At 35.9% G+C, this 18293-nt stretch overlaps 1 protein-coding gene across 4 annotated transcripts; it reads left to right on the forward strand.

Moving 5' to 3' along the window:
• Positions 1–2027: 2027 nt before the first annotated feature.
• Positions 2028–10761, forward strand: csgalnact2 (chondroitin sulfate N-acetylgalactosaminyltransferase 2). Of its 4 annotated transcripts, none has more exons than XM_042502479.1 (8): positions 2028–2142; positions 4993–5830; positions 5923–6139; positions 6309–6410; positions 6508–6686; positions 6801–6895; positions 7961–8042; positions 8143–10761. In XM_042502479.1, exons 2-8 carry the CDS (start codon positions 5179–5181, stop codon positions 8433–8435), a joined length of 1620 nt encoding a protein of 539 aa, XP_042358413.1. In that variant the 5' UTR covers positions 2028–2142; positions 4993–5178; the 3' UTR covers positions 8436–10761. The 4 variants fall into 4 exon arrangements, with proteins under 4 accessions (XP_042358413.1, XP_042358416.1, XP_042358414.1 ...); XM_042502480.1 differs by lacking the exon at positions 2028–2142 and adding an exon at positions 4658–4760; XM_042502481.1 differs by lacking the exon at positions 2028–2142 and adding an exon at positions 4841–4861.
• Positions 10762–18293: the final 7532 nt, after the last annotated feature.

Raw genomic sequence — 18293 nt, forward strand, 5'->3', positions numbered from 1 at the left:
GTAAGTGCTACTCCAATGTAATGACATGAGACTTAATGTCAGTTGTGACCATGTCCCGTGTCAGACTAAAACTCACTTTTGGATTCACTGTAATGGCAATCTTTGTGGAAAAAGTATGATTATGTAAACTAATGAGTGTTATCATTGTTATGTTGTTATTATTTGATTAAGTTCCAATTAATAATAAACGTTGAAAATGTGCAGTATGTCTCTTCACCTCATCTCTCTCAAATTGATAGTGAGCTTTTGTTCACTAACTTCCATCCTGCACTCGTGAACATGATATTTCAGGAACGCATTGAGACAATCATCAGTGACATCATCTGTCTAATTCTTGTGAACACGACATCTTTAGAATCAATTTATTTTAAATGTCCACTTGGACTCGAGGATGAACTGATTATATTTTTGTGGTCAAAGGTCACGGTGACCTCAAAAAAACATGTTTTTGGCCATTACTTAAGAATTAATTGATAATATAACAACATTTTATACAAATGTCTGAAAGGATAAAGTGATGACATTTTATATCCAAAAGGTCTAAGGTCAAATTGGGCTACAAAAACACTTTTCAGGCATGTCATATCTCAGGGGCAGACGAGATTTGGTCAGATACTTAACTGGTGATGAAAATCTTGTGTGCCCACATTGAAACTTTGTTGCTTGTATAGATCGTAGATATTAGGTTGAGTCTCAGTTTACCTCCAGACATAATTTGTTCATTATGCAGTCTAGTTTTAAGATATATTGACTTACTATTATTAAATATTGGCAGGAGTGTTCTGGCAAACATTTGTTCTCAGATGCCTTTTCATGTGTAAATATTCAATGTCACAGTATAATGCAAGCTTTGTGAGCCCTTTTATTACCCCTGAGTCTCCACTCTTGGTTTTGCTGTAAGCAAATATTTATATTGAGGTGTTGATTAAGGTTTTAGTTTGTTGGGTTGTGGAGGAAGAAATTTGTATTCAAGTTTAGTTTCAGCTCAAAATTCAATAGCCCGTTTACTTTTTAAAGCACACTGTAAAACTTAAAATAAAGCTTTTAATAAGGATGTCTGAAGTAGACAGGGTGATATATTGGTTCTAGGATGTAGGCAAAACATTATACATATAACCCCTTTCTTCCTTATCTCTTCCATTATCACAGTGCTGACCATGCTCTGTAGTTTTTATGATAGGTGAATTTTGAAACTCTTAATTCTACAGTTCTGAATTAGCTGGTTGACTCCTTTGTGACTAAAACACCATCACAGCATCCTTCACAAAAGAAAAAAAGAAAGAAACTGATTAAAATAACTCTGTGACAGACTGCTGACCTGCTCACAGTGTCTCAGTGATTTCCGCATAATGTGTGCTGGGAGAGGCTCCAGACTGCTGCCACCCTTAATGGGAATTAGTAAAGGAAATGAATAAATGACTAAAAATAGAACCTCATACGAACATTTCCTTGTTTACTGAATGCACAATAGCGATAACAGATCCCATGTTTGAGCACTAAACGAGTGATCTGTCTCCAGTTAGGGCCCACTTCAGTAGTAATTCAATTCAGAGATGTCAGCAAGTTTATCATCACAGATAAGAGGTTTTATTTACCAGTTGGGACAGAGAAATACAAAACAGGAACAAAAAAACCCCACTAAATAATGAACTTGTAATTAATATTTACAAAAACATTGTTTTTTTCCGGTGCGTGCATTAATAAACAAGTGGCATAAAAATACACGGTCCAGCTTTCAAGAATAATAATAATAACAACAACAACAACAACAACAACAACAACAACAACAACAACAACAATAATAATAATAATAATAATAATAATAATAATAATAATAATAATAATAAGAATAATAAGAATAAATAATAATAATAATAATAATAATAATAATAATAATAATAATAATATGTAGATTTTGCTGATAATTAAAGCTTTATTATTATGACCAAGAAGCCTCAGCGTGTTTGATGACGACGCTGGTTAGCAAAGCTCTCATTGGTTAGTTGTTGACCGGAAGTTGACTACGACCCACTCTTTTCTCTGTGCTCCGTGGCATTTTGCAACACAGGCTACCTGCTGCTGCTGGATTTACACATAACCGCAGCTTTAAACGCGGGCAGGAATGGACAAAGACGGCAATAGGTGAGCAGTTGGTTTTATAATACAAAAACGGCTTCGAAGGCTCTCTGAGAGACATAAAATAATGTGAACGCGAAGTGAAGCTCCGAGCATCGCTAAGCTAGCTACAGAAACGTGCCAATATCCGGCCTGGAGCTTTCAAAGTAGGTGCACGGGCTAATGCGCTGAGATTTAGGCAACGGTTTTATAAAGCAGTGTGCTAAATTGCTACAACACAACGTAATATTTTAGCTAGCACAGTGCACGTTGTTGTGCATGCAGGACACGATCTTCATGCCGAATTTAAATACAAATTTAATGTAAACTAGTGCTCTTCAAGACTTCACCAGGCTGCTGTCACAAGTTTGTTTCCAGTTAAAACACAAGAGTAACCAACTCAGATCATTTCAAAGACATGTTGAGAAATAACAGACAGAGTGTCATACTGTAAACACAACCAACTTTTACCTGATTAGGTAGTCTCATTCTTTAGTAACAGTTGCATTCACCCGAATTTACAAGTCCCTGTTGATATACCAGTGTGTAGTTTTTACGGGTTTTTACAAGACTGTTAGTTTAGACATGAGGTTTATCCAAACCAAGACTAATGTATCAATGTGAAACTTGCACTGTAGGTTTCAGACTTTCCTGTGTTTCATTTATCCTTGATCATAGTCCCTGGCAGCCAGACAAAAAGACAAAACTTAGATAAATGTAGGACATTGTCTGTAAAGCATTTCTTATCATGTCAAAGAGATGACTAGCAGGAGTTTGTTGTGACTTTTTCTTTGCATGTGAGCAGATCTTACAAGTGACAAAGCTCAGTAATAAATGTTTCTCACATTTTAATATGGCAACACTGTACATATAACAGATTGCATAAAATACATGAAAACAGGAACAACACATGAAACAAAAAAAAGCACACTTCAGCTTTTGAATAAGTTACACACTATGGTGGTCACATCTTTATAACACGTCATTTAGCCATTATTTTAGGTTAGGCAGACTGTTTCATGTGTGAACTGCTCTCACTGAGAAAGCTGACTGTCCAAAAATAAGCGGACCTTCTCATAGGCATTACACAATCCCCTATTGCCACAGATCTTGTGTGTCTATTGTCAGTTGTTTACTGTTTTATAAAAAGCTCTAAAGTAGGAAGGGGCCAAGTCAGAGTCTTATATAAAAGAAAAGCATCTTTGAATTCGATGAAATTGTTCCAGCTCAGTAAATTCAGATTTCTCAAAACTGAGGTTCACACTGTAAGCTTAGTATTTGTTTCTGTTTTCATGACCTAACTTTGGGGCAAACATCTTGCTCTGTTAAATTCTGCAGAAAGACAAATCAGACAACAGTTCTCAACGTACAGTTTTTGTTTTTGGTTCCACTTTTTTGACTGGTTAAATCCATGACAGTCAATCAGCAAAGGCCCTCTGTGAATATTTGTTTATAATGAGCTATGATCTCCAAAAGTCATGTTTTAGTTTTACTTTTGATTTATGGCATGTAAACATGAAACTGCTGGCTTTCTGTGTGGTGTTGCAAATTCATAGTAATTTTCAAGCAGAGAGATGATACACAAAGTGGAACCTAAGAGTAAAAATAACATGTTTGAGGGAAGAAAAAAAAGTTTGATTGCTACCATAGTTTTTTGAAACATTATCGCAGTGGTTCCAGCTCTGGCCTTTGGACTTGGAGCCCGCTGGTTTTCATTATAGCCGTCTAGAGCCTGATTTACATCTGTAGACCAGGTGAAGACTATGTGTGTCAGGATAGAAAAACAGCATCTACATTGTGTGCTTGGGGTTGGAGCTGAAGGTTTGACTGTGTGACCTTCATGAAAAAATTGAGTGTGGTATGTGGTGTATAAGATGAGGTGTAAAGGGCCCTGTGTCTGGTCTTGTATAAAGATGTCTTTAGCATTTAAGTCACATAATAAACAGGAACAGTGTGGAGCCAAGCCCCTCTAACAATAATTACGCCTGCATTAAGCATCTTTGTACAACCAAGTGTTAAAAATATTAAAATATATATATTTATTATACTGTATATATTTATTTTATCTTATTATTATTATTATTTTTTTTTTTTTACTGTAACTGTATGTTGTACTTCTATGTATCTACCATTTACCATAGCTGTTATTGTATGTATGTAACCTTAATATCTTATCCTTTTTTCTCTTCTTTCTCTTCACTAAAAGCCTAACTAGGGACTGGAGTTGGAAACTAGCAAAAGTTATAATCTCTATATGTGAAGCATCAGTTACTACAGCTTGTTTCTAACAGGTGGAAGTTGTACTTTGTGTATTTGCATTGTCCCTATCAAATACACAATAACCCCCCCCCCCCCACCCTCTAAACATACATGTGACCTAAACTTCACTTGGATACTCTACGGTTGTTTTGCATAGCTGGTCTGGAGATTGTAGGGCTTTTATTTTGAAGAGAAAGCCGTTTATCCGGAAGTCAGTCTTCAGTGGCGTGCTGTGGAGCTCGCGCAGCAGTTTTCCTCTGAGCTGTTGTTTAGCTCAGCCGTGTGTTATCCTCCAGGTGAAGCTAATTCCTGCCCTCCGCGTTTCTTCAGGTTTCAGTTCAATCTTTAGCATGCCAAATCCTAGAAGTTGGACACATAATTAAAACGTAATCACAGAAAAATGTTTTATTTATTGACTGAATTAAATTAAAATCGCCAGTTTTGTTAAAAAATACTAAGGTTTCTTGAATGGTAACACAGTGTTGTAGTAAGTAATATTGTGTTGTTATCTGGTAGTTATCCCTAATGTTTAAATCTGAAGGAGAATAAGTCATCTAAAAGTGTCTGTGTATAGTAAAAGATTTGTTGTCTTACTGTGGATTTCTGTGATTTTTCCAGGTGATCATTGCATGGATTTACACAGCACAAATGTATGAAGACACTAAGAAACAAGACTTTCACAACAAAATGACCTTAAAGGCCCTTCCAGAGCTCTAAGATGACGTGCAGGAGCAAATTGTGAGTAATGTGATCAGAAGGAGAAGGAAATGCAGCCTTGCCAGCTATAGCTTGTATGTGAGCGTGATGCCCAGGCGGGGGTTGACGCTCCAGGGCCGGGTCCGCTGGCTCTTCCTGAGCCTCTTCCTGCTGCTGGTGCTGCTGCTGTTCGCATACCTGCTTGAGTGCACCCCTCCGGCAGACGTCAGCCTGGCCCTGCCCGGCCTCGCAGGAGAGAGCTACGGGAAGGAGTACTACCAGGCCCTGCTGCAGGAACAGGAGGAGCGCCACCTGAACCGTGCCGCCAGTCTCAAGCGCCAGATCGCCCAGCTCAAGCAGGAGCTGCAGGAAATGAGTGAGAAGCTGAAGCTCCTGCAGGACAAGAAGGAGCTCCCTGGGGTGCAGGGTTTGACCGAGACGAAAGACCAAGAGCCGGGAGATCTGCTGGAGTACCTGCACTCTCAGATCGACAAGGCTGAGGTCAACACGGGGGCACGCCTCCCCAGCGAGTATGCCCTGGTGCCCTTTGAGAGTTTTACCTCGTCCAAGGTGTACCAGCTGGAGATGGGGCTGACGCGGCACCCAGAGGAGAAACCTGTCCGCAAAGACCGCAGGGACGAGCTGGTGGAGGTCATGGAGGCTGCGCTGGACATTATTAATAACCCTGATGAGGAGGACGGTGTGGAGGAAGACATGCCGATGCAGAGACAAACCTACACAGAGGGTCACTTTACTGAAGGTAAGATCTACACCGCCTGACTATGGACAGATGAATGATGACTGCACGTGGTGCGTTTTTTCAGTTTAGCATCGTTTTTTCATACTCCACAGGACTGTACAGGACAGAGCGAGACAAAGGGACGCTTTACGAACTCTTCTTTGCCAAAGAGGATTCCAGCAGCTTCCGCCACGTCACGCTCTTCAGACCTTTTGGTCCCTTGATGAAAGTCAGGAGCACATCTGTAGAAACATCAGGAATGATTATTAACATCATCGTGCCACTGGCAGGCAGAGTAGAAACTTTCTCACAGTTCTTACACAACTTCAGGTGAGAATGAACCAGAAAGTGTTGTCTGTATGTCTGTTAGACGTGACCCAGCACGCTCATTTCAAATTTGCATTCAGTTGACGCAATGCCCAGAGTTTAATTGTTATTGTGCAATAAGATACACCCTTAATGTTGGAATTAATCACAAACATTACTATTATGTTTTTAGGGAGGTGTGCATACAACAGGACAGACGAGTACATCTCACGGTGGTTTATTTTGGGCCAGAGGGCCGACAGGAGGTGAAGTCATCTTTGGAAAAAATGTCAAGGTTTGTCCTTTGAGAAAGAGCTTTTGATGTGTTTGAAGTAGTTTCGTGGAAGTTCTGTGTCATGTCAATGAAAACTTTTGCATGCATTGTTTTTCAGGGAGGAGAACTTCTCCAATTACACTCTGATCCCAGTGGACGAGGAGTTTTCACGAGGTCGGGGTCTGGATATCGGAGCGCACGCCTGGAAGAAAGGCGACGTCTTAATGTTTTTCTGTGACGTTGACATCCATTTTACCCTCGACTTCCTCAACACCTGTCGTCTCAACGCTGCTCCAAGTATGTTTTCACATAATAGTGCCCAGATTCTTGTGTTAGTAGCTTTTGTGAACTTTTGTGTACAGGTAGACTGTCACCAAATGACTGAGTTGTACTTAACTGTTTGTTTTGTAGATAAGAAAGTCTTCTATCCAGTGGTGTTCAGTCTGTACAATCCTGCCATAGTCTATGGAAATTTGGAGCTGGCTCCACCTACTGAACTCCAACTGGTGAGGACTGAACACTTAACTCTGAAGAGTTTTTGTAGAAAAAAAAAGATTTAATATGTGTTCGCTAAAGATCCCCATTACACATTTTAGGACATAAAAAATTCTGCTTGGAATGATAATTTGCATCTGATATTGCTTTGACACACACACACACACACACACACACACACACACACACACAAAAAAAAAAAAAAAAAAAAAAAAAATGAAGTTGCATCTACTTTGTCGCCTGCATTGTAAAATCTAGAATCTCTAAATACACAAATATCGTGCATTTTAAAAGTTTAACTCCTGGTCAGAGATGTTACTTATGTCACTGAAAAGTCCATTCTCACTGATTTATACTGGTGGTTTAAGTTTACACATTGCACTTGTGTAATTTTTCTTCTAAACTATAAACTTGTGATGTAATAAAATCATCTTTATCGTTCACATCTTGAATTCAGATTTAAAGGGACAGTATCACAATCAAAAATACATGTTTTCCCTCTGATCTGTAGTGCTGTTCATAAATCTAGACAGTTTTGTCGTGAGTTGATGAGTGTTGGAGATCGGCTGCAGAGATGTCCGCCTTTCTCTCCAATATAATGAAACTAAATGGCAGTAGAAGGCTTGTAGTGCTCAGAGCGCCCAAAAATACATTTGAAAAACTAAGTAACAATGTTTCTTTCCAAAAATCATGACCTGGTTACTCAAGATAATCCACAGACCTTGTTGTGAACAATTTCATGTTGGAAATATTTTCTTTCTACTGCACTACACTCGCCAGGCGTATCACCATGCAGAGGAAAGTGTGCATCTACCCATGGAAGTGAGGAAATGAAAGTGAAAAATGTGTATTTTTGGTTTTGGGCTGAACTGTCCCTTTAAGGTGAACACAGCGCTCTGGTGTCACATTGAAGCCTAAACACCAGAGAGAAGTGAACAATAACTAAAACACATTTTAGGGCGAAATAGGGCTTTACACAGGTGCTTACATAACATTTAAAGTTAATTTCAGTTCCACCAAACATATGAAGGTACCATTTTTTTATTTATTGTAATTAAAAATATCTTTTGACATAGATTCACAAAAAAGATGCTGGATTCTGGAGAGACTTTGGCTTTGGAATGACGTGTCAGTATCGCTCAGATTTCCTAAATATTGGTGAGCAGCGATCAGTTTATGTAATTAATATATTAATAAATATTCATAAGCAACCTTTAACATTAACTGTAACATTTTTGGTTGAATCTTATTCCTCCAGGTGGGTTTGATCTTGAAGTCAAAGGCTGGGGTGTGGAAGACGTCCACTTGTACAGGAAGTACCTCCGGAGTGAGCTGATAGTGATTCGGACGCCGGTGTCTGGTCTCTTCCACCTGTGGCACGAGAAGCAGTGTGCGGACGAGCTGACGCCGGAGCAGTACCGCATGTGCATCCAGTCCAAAGCCATGAACGAGGCGTCCCACTCTCACCTGGGCATGCTGGTTTTCCGAGACGAGATTGAGGCTCACCTACGTAAACAAGCCTTCAAGACTCAGAGCAAAACAGAGGACTGAGTAAGCCTCTACACACCCATCATCATTCCGACGTTAAGACTGTGAGGTGCTGACATCATTATTATCGCACTACAGCAACAACATGTTTACACGGATCTTTCTGCATTTCACAGCTCAGCTGTAGACAGATGAATGTACAAAAACGAGCATCGATCAATGTGAAATTTCACAACCCGGTACAACTCTTAGTGAAGAGCTACAGCAGTGTAAGACTCAGATAATCTTATGTAAAACAAGTAATGTATCCTTTGGATTTAGGTTGGCATTATATTTTACATATTCATACTTAATTCAGTAAGCATGCCGTTATTATCTTTGGAAACGACTTCTCACTAAGCCATCCCACCGGCTTCAAACACAGCACCTGACATGCAAAAGGTTTTCACCATTTTCACCTTCTCCTCTGTGTAATAGTTCAGATTTATTTTGAAGTGGGGTTATGTGAGGTACTTATTCACAATCAGTGTGTCACCGACTGTAGATGTCAGTTGGCATTCAGCCGGTTAGAGAAGCAGGCTGGAGTCCGACATGGAAACGGAGCAACTTTCTGCAGTGGGTGAGGACCAGCAACAAAATATATTTTAGCCCCCTTAAAGTCCCGCCTAAAACAGTGCATATCAGTTTAAGTGTGTGCGATATTGAGTTTATTTTCACTGCTTTACCTTAATATCAGACAGCCCATCCCAGTGAGGAGGCTGTAAACAACTTCAGTTCCCCAACTATGTTCTTTTGTAAAGCCGGACTCCTTTCGCAAAAACAGTCATTTTGGCTCACTGAACACAGGAGCTGCTGCTCTACTGCTGCTTTTATCAGTTAGTTTGTGTTATTGTGTGACTTTGGTGAACGCAATCTAATTTAGCCAATTTAAAAGCCAAAGTCACACAGTAACACAAAGTGATTGAGGTAGCAGTAGACTAACAGCTCCTGCTTTTAGGAATGTCAAATCACTGTTTTTCTAAATGGACTCTGGCATTGAAGAGGGCGATACAGCGGCTTGCAAATTACTATTGGAAATTGCTGTCAGATGAAAAGGTTAAGCAGTGAAATACTCCCAATATAGTGTACACTGATTCTGACTGTTTTGGGTGTAATTTTTTTTTAGGTAGCTAAAATATCTAGACTCCACCGCGTTTCTCCTAACCGGTGGGCGTGCTGACTGCCATCTACTGTCTGTAATACATTAACTATGGACAAGTCCCTCAAACAACCTCACTTAAAAAAGTCTCAACTATCCCTTTTACTACATTTCACTGCTGAATGTGACCACAGCTGTTACAGCTAATTTCTGCAATCCCCCCAAAATATCAAACATAATCAAATACTGTAGAGTGGCTTTTTTAAAAGAAAGAAAGCAGTTACAAAAGGATTTTAAAAAATAAAGTCCAACTATTTATTTACTGTGTACAAAAGGAAAAATAAGAAGTTGCACTTTGTTGAAATGGAAGTTAAAGAAAAGTTGTCCCCACATGAACCAGTTACATTTCTTCTGACAGCTGTCGGCAAGTTGAACGTCAGTGTATTGGCAGTTTTGTGAGGAGCCGTTCTTTTAGTATTATATTTATAGGTTGTTTCAGGCTGGCAATGTTTTAAAAAGGGACCTTTTTTTGTGTGTTTAATGTGACAATCAGTCACTGACCTCCTGTGCTGATGACAGCTCATAAGTGATGAATTCAACAGAGAAGCATGCTGATTAAATAGTTAAAGAGCCAGGAGCAAAGATGTGTTATTCGCATGCAGCGCTATGATATCAGGTCTTTGAGGACCAGTATTATTGTCTAAATAACATAATTAATAAGATTACTCATTTATGCCCGGTGAGAATGACTCACTTTATGATTCCTAATAATACTGGACTGAGTTTGAATGTTACAGCCACTCTTGTAAATAGTTTTCTAATATTTCTTTATTTGTGAGTTGAATACTTTTGTCGTACGTGCCTACATGCTTCAGTGTGACAGGAAATGTTTTTGAAATGTTATTCCATCTCATAGTGAGAGGATGTTACAGCTGAACAGTCACAGAGGTTAGCGATGTAATTTTGATGAATACAGCTGTCCAAATCATACATAGATCCGGCAAGAAGTGCTTTATTTTTCTCACAATGAAAGCAGGTTATTCTTGCATCTCATGCTGTACTGTAATTTTTTTTAATCCATATTTTTGCTAATATTACAGCTTTTTGTAGATAGTCTTTCGGCCTCCTCACCCTGCAGGAGAAATGTTATGCGTCCTTCTCTCCGCTGAACTGAACAATTCAAACAGAAAAAAAAACTGCAAGGAAATGATTTATTTTAAAAATTTTGGCCATTAAATAAAACTCACAGAAGACTGCATTAACTGCTGCTAAGTCATAGTCATTTCTGTCGCTGTTTGCACATGATTTGATGATACATACTTTGAGTTCTGTAATTTATACTATAAACATGTAATGTCAGACACTTTAAGCATCTTTGAATCTACAAGCTCATTTGTATGTTTAATTTAATACAAATGGCATAATACAGTTATATTATTTGTCTTCCTACAATGAACTACATGAATAGAAAATAAAAGTGAAAAAAAAGAAAAATCAAAATTCAGGAAAAATAACACGAAATAAACCAATTGGGATTCAGACAGGCTTATTTTCATCTCTGGTAAATGTCATTGTATTAATCTGCGATCTTCTCTGGATGGAGCCATGTGGTTTTGTAGATCTCTGGAAAACTCCCTATGGCCCTATGAATTAAAAAAAAAACACTCAGTACTGAAAAAAATAATGGCGACAATATTTTGAAGAAATACAATGATATTTTTACAACATATACATAACATACTAGGACATTTTTTACGTATATCTTACGACATGCCATACTATGACATACTATACCATGACTTTTTTTTATACTATTTTGGACAACATGCTATATTATGATTTTTTTTGTGGTATTTTGAATGACATACATTGGTATGAGTTTTTTAGGCCATTTTGGAAGATATACTATACATGACGTTTTCAATGCCAACTTAGACTAAATACTCTAGTATGTCTTTTTTATGCTATTTTGAATAACATACTATAGTGTGAGTTGTTTTTTGTAGTTTTGATGACATACTATTCGACTAAATTTTTCATGCTGTTTTGGATGACATATGACAATGACTTCTTTGTCATATTTTGGATGACATACTATACTATGCCTTTTTTTCTCACATTTTGGATGGCATTTTATAATATTACTTAAAGGCATATTTTGGACAAAAGAGTTTATGACTATTATATGTCTATGACTTTTTTGGACAGCATGCTATTTTTTTTTTTAATGTAATTCAATTCTGTGAATTCTCTGTCATAATTTCCATGACATACTTAAGCAATATCACAGTAGAGGGAGTGACGTTGTTTTTGTATATCATCACGGCTATGATTCGGTCTTAGGCGAATATAATCACAGCCGTGAGGATATACAGCACAACACGACCTCAAGTGTGATATTGCTTTCATACAACAGTTCTACAACAGTTATGATGTTATTGGACTTTTTTTGGCTTTCTTCACAATGATGTGTTTTGACTTTCTATACTATGACTTGGTTTGAAATGCTATTTTATGTAGTTTTCAGCTGTTTTTTGGGGATGTCATATTTTGACATTTTTCAACATACTATAGGTATGATGTTTTCGGTCATTTTTTAGAGCATGTTGTAAAAAAGCCAAAAACTTCATAATTTAGCATGTCCAAAACATGTCTGAAAATGCCAAAATGTAGTATGTCGAAAACTGTCAAATTTTGACATGCTTAAATAATGGCTGAAAACGACATATCATAGCTTTAAAAGATGCGTCATAGTATACAAAATGGAAAAAAAGGCCAAAAACATCATAATTTCACATGTCAAAAAAATGGCTGAAAAGGCTATAGTATAGTATGTCGAAAAATGGCTGAATACGACAAATTATAGCTTTTATACACATGTCATAGTATAAAAAGTGGAAATAAAATCCAAAAAAGGCAGTAAATGACATAATTTAGCATGTCAAGAACGGTCCAAAAATTCCACACTATAGTATGTCAAAAAATCTCAAATTTTGACATGTCTTAAATATGGCTGAAAAAGACATATTATAGCTTGTGGACATGTGTCATAGTATATAGAGTGGAAATAAAAGTAGAAAAAAGGCAAAAAACCATTAAATTTGAATGTTGAAAAAATGACAGAAAAAGCCATACAATAGTATAGCAAAAAATTAAAAATTTGACACATACAAAAAAGGCAAAAAACAGCAAAAAACCACTTCAAATAACATGCAGAGGCACGCCACAGCATATATTGTTGCAACAACGGCCTAAAACACCTTGAAATAGCATGCTGAAACAATGACATAAAAAGCCATACTATAGTATGGCAAAAATGGAAAAATTAGACATGTCCCAAAAAAAGCTGAAAACACCTCAAAACAGTATAAAGTAGTGTGCTGAGACATGCCAAAGCAAATAATATTTCAAAAACATAGAAGAAAACCAAAAAAATGCATGTTGATAAAATGACAAAAACGGCAAGGCTATAGTATGGCAAAAATATCAAAATATGACATGTCCCAAAAACAGTCAAAAAGACATCAAAACAGCATGAAATAGCCTGCTGAGACACGCCATAGCATAGAATGTTGCAAAAACGGCCAAATCACCAAAAAAATGCATGTTGAAAAAATGACGACAAAGGCAAGGCTATAGTATGGCAAAAATGTCAAAATATGACATGTCCCAAAAACAGCTGAAAACACCTCAAAACAGCATAAAGTATTGTGCTGAGACATGCCAAAGCAAAGAATATTTCAAAAACATAGAAGAAAACCAAAAAAATGCATGTTGAAAAAATGACGAAAAAGGCAAGGCTATAGTATGGCAAAAATGTCAAAATATGACATGTCCCAAAAACAGTCAAAAAGATGTCAAAACAGCATGAAATAGCCTCCTGAGACATGCCAAAGCAAAGAATATTTCAAAAACAGAGAAGAAAACCAAAACATGTTGAAAAAATGACGAAAAAGGCAAGGCTATAGTATGGCAAAAATGTCAAAATATGACATGTCCCAAAAACAGCTGAAAACACCTCAAAACAGCATAAAGTAGTGTGCTGAGACATGCCAAAGCAAAGAATATTTCAAAAACAGAGAAGAAAAAACCAAAAAAATGCATGTTGAAAAAATGACAAAAAAGGCAAGGCTATAGTATGGCAAAAATGTCAAAATATGACATGTCCCAAAAACATCTGAAAACACCTCAAAACAGCATAAATGTAGTGTGCTGAGAGACATGCCAAAGCAAAGAATATTTCAAAAAACAGAGAAAAAAACCCCAAAAAAATGCATGTTGAAAAAAATGACAAAAAAAGCAAGGCTATAGTATGGCAAAAATGTCAAAATATGACATGTTCCAAAAACAGCTGAAAACACCTCAAAAGAGCATAAAATACCCTGCTGAGACACGCCAAAGCAAGAATATTTGCAAAAACGGCCAAATCACCAAAAAAAAATGCATGTTGAAAAAAATGACGAAAAAGGCAAGGCTATAGTATGGCAAAAATGTCAAAATATGACATGTCCCAAAAACAGCTGAAAACACCTCAAAACAGCATAATGTAGTGTGCTGAGACATGCCAAAGCAAAGAATATTTCAAAAACAGAGAAAAAACCCAAAAAAATGCATGTTGAAAAAATGACGAAAAAGGCAAGGCTATAGTATGGCAAAAATGTCAAAATATGACATGTCCCAAAAACAGTCAAAAAGACGTCAAAACAGCATGAAATAGCCTCCTGAGACATGCCAAAGCAAAGAATATTTCAAAAACAGAGAAGAAAACCAAAAAAAATGCATGTTGAAAAAATGACAAAAAAACCAAGGCTATAGTATGGCAAAAATGTCAAAATATGACATGTCCCCAAAACAGCTGAAAACACCTCAAAACAGCATAAATTAGTGTGCTGAGACATGCCAAAGTAAAGAATATTTCAAAAACATAGAAGAAAACCAAAAAAATGCATGTTGAAAAAATGACAAAGAAGGCAAGGCTATAGTATGGCAAAAATGTCAAGATATGACATGTCCCAAAAACAGTTGAAAAGATGTCAAAACAGCATAAGACAGCCTGCTAAGACACGCCATAACATAGAATGTTGCAAGAAATGCCTAAAAGATCTTGAAATAGCATTTTGAAAAAATGATCAAAAAAGGTATACTATAGTAAGTCAAAAAATGTCAAAATCTGACAGCTCCGAAAAAGAGTAAAAGCAGCACAAAACCACTTCCACTAAGATGCAAAAGCACGCCATAGCACAGAATGTTGCAAAAATGGCCTAAAACACCTTGAAAGAGCATCTTGAAAAAAATGACAGAAAAAGGCAAGGCTATAGTATGGCTGTCAAAAATTTGACACGTCTTAAAAGGGCTGGAAATGAAATATTATAATATAGAGATGCGTCATAGCATAGAAAGTGGAAATAAAAGCCATGCAAAAGGCCAAAAACGTTGAAATTTAGCATGCTGAAAAAAATGACCAAAAATAGAATTGGTAAAAAATTGACACGTCCAAAAAAGGCTAAAAAGAACTGAAAACCACTTCAAATAACATGTAGAGGTACACTAGAGCACAGAATGCTGCAAAAATGCCCTAAAATACCTTGAAATAGCATGTTGAAAAAAATGACATAAAAAGCCATTCTATAGTATGGCAAAAATTTTGACACGTCTTAAAAGGGCTGGAAATGACATATTATAGCATATAGAGATGCGTCATAGCATAGAAAGTGGAAATAAAAGCCATTAAAGGCCAAAAACCTCATAATTTAGCATGCTGAAAAAATGACCAAAAAAATAGAATTGTATGCTGAAAAATGTCAAATTATTGACATGTCTTAAAAATGGCTGAAAATGACATATTATAGCTTGTAAAGGTGTGTCATAGTATACAAAGTGGAAATAAAAGCCAAAAAAGGCCAAAAACATCATAATTTAGCATGTTGAGTAAATAGCCAAAAAGGCCATAATGTAGTATGTTGACAAATGTCAAAAATTGACATGACTTAAAAATGGCTGAAAACAACATATTATAGCATGTAGAGATGTGTCATAGTATACAAAGTGGAAATAAAAGCCGAAAAAGGCCAAAAACATCGTAATTTAGCTTGTCAAAAAAATAACAAAAAAATGACAAAAATAATTACTACAGTATTTTGAAAAATGTGAATTTTTGACATGCCTTAGTATGCCATAGTATGTCGAAAAAACTTTAAATTTTGACATGTCTTAAAAAGGGTTGAAAACGACATATAGCTTGTAGAGATTCTTCATAGAGTACAAAGCGGAAATAAAAGACAAAAAAGGCTAAAAACATCTTAATTTAGCATGTCGAAAAAATGGCTGAAAACAACATATAGTTTGTAGAAACGCATCATAATATACAAAGTGTGAAAAAAAAGGCCAAAGAAGGACAAATACATCACAATTTAGCATGTTGAAAAAATGGCAGACAATGCCATGGTATAGTATGTGTAACAAACACTGCACCACAGGCTTGGACCCAAATGCAGACACAGACACCGTTTGGGAAGAATATACTGTCAGTCTTTTAATATCTAAAAATAGGTCGTTACACAGAGGATCCAAAAAAAGCTCAGGCAGAGATAAAAAATTGTCAGGCAAAGGGCAGAATGCAAAAAAACAAAAAAACAGGTCTAACTCTTAAAAAGGCTCACAAAACGTACAGAAAGACAGCTAGGACGCTGACAGAAAATCAAGACGAACTGGCACAGAAGGAAGGGCGCACAGAGACTAAATACTAAAGGAGACAATTGGACACAGGTGCATCACATTAGGACCGGGCAGGTTATCACACAGGAGGGAAAGACAGGAGCAGGAAGTGCAAGATTTTAAATGAGACCAGATGTGAGTTTAAAAATAAAACAGGAAGTACAAAACAATTAAACACAAGGAGAACAAAAACAACAACTTAACCAACAATAAGGTATGACAGTATGTCGAAAAATGTAAAATTTTGACATGTCATAAAAATGGCTGAATAAGACATAATATAGCTTGTAGAGACACATGGCATACAAAGTGGAAATAAAAGCTTAAAAGCCAATAATGTCATAATTTAGCATGTTGAAAAATGGCTGAAAATGCCATAGTATAGTATTTCGCAAAACATTACATTTTGACATTATAAAAATGGCTGAAAACGACATATTACAGCATGTAAAGATGTGTAATAGTATACAGAGTGGAAATAAAAGCCCAAAAAGGCCAAAAACGTCATAATTTACCATGTCTTAAAAATGGCTGAAAATGACATTATAACTTGTAGAGAGGCATCATAGTGTACAAAGTGAAAAAAAAAAAAAAACGCTATAAACATCATAATTTAACATGTTGGAAAAATGACCAAAACGCCCTAGTACAGTATGTCGAAAAATGTAAAATTTCGACAGGTCAAAAAAAAACAACATAGTATAGTATGCCGAAAATGTTAAACTGTTAAACAACCATTTTTTTTAACATACATAATTTAACGTTTTTTGTCATACTATACTATGTTGTTTTCAGCTGCATTTTCAACATGTTATATTATGACACTTTTGCTGTTTTTTAAATGCTACACTATGATGTGTTTCTACATGCTGTAATATGTCGTTTTCAGCAGTTTTCCCAAAATATCAAATTTTGACATTTTTCAACATACTATACTATGTTGTTTTCAGGTGAATTTTCAACATGCTAAAGATAACGTTTTTAGCTGTTTTTTCGACATACTATACTAAAATGTGTTTCAACATACTATACTAAGGGATTTTTATCAGTTTTTGGACAACATACTATACTATGATGTTTCTATTAGTTTTTGGACGACATACTATCCTGTGACGTTTTTATCAATTTTTGATGACACACTATAATATGACGTTCATAAACATTTTTGGACGACATACTATACTATACCATTTTTATGATAGTTGTTATATTTTTTTAACATAATTATGACATATAATTCTATGACATTATTTATATTTTTCTCATGCTAAGACTATTTTCAATGTAGGTTTCAGTTGTAGTATAATATATCTTTTTAAATATTTTGTGACATTTTTGTATGTTTATATTATGTATATATATATATATATATATATATATATATATATATATATATATATATATATATAAGTAAAGATATATTTTTTCATTTTTAGATTACTTACATATTTTACAATGATGGAATTATATTTTTTACCACATAGCATAGTATGAAATGTGTTTTATGACATTTTCACAACATATTCTAGTATTCCATTTTTCATCACATTTGTGCATCATTTGCTAGAAAATTTTTACATTTTTAAGAAATACTGTTTTATGACATTTTTTTTGACACACTATACTACAACTGTTATTTTTATATGCATAATAGTAGTTTTTATTAGTTTTTATGATTTATATATCATGACATTTTTATACTTTTATGCACATTATACTATGAAAAAATTATATATTTATGATACCATGACATTTTTTTTAACTACATACTACTACTTCTTTTAGATTTTCACACCTCAGCACCAGCAATAGCTTTTGCTGGAAGAATCATGTATTTTTTACATTGTCCTTCCCTTCATCCACCCATCCTTTCATCCGTCCCTCTATTCGTACGTACCTCCCATTCTCGTAAATGTGATATGTCAAAAATGACTTGAGGAAAACTCTTCAAATATAGCAAAGAAGTCCACTTAGAAACAAGGATTCTTTTTAATCCACCTTTTTGCTAATATTATAGCTTTTTGTAGATAATCTTTCAGGCTCCTCAACCTGTAGGAGGAGAAACGTTA

Source organism: Plectropomus leopardus, chromosome 15, assembly GCF_008729295.1.
Source record: "Plectropomus leopardus isolate mb chromosome 15, YSFRI_Pleo_2.0, whole genome shotgun sequence".
NCBI classification, from domain to species: domain Eukaryota; kingdom Metazoa; phylum Chordata; class Actinopteri; order Perciformes; family Serranidae; genus Plectropomus; species Plectropomus leopardus.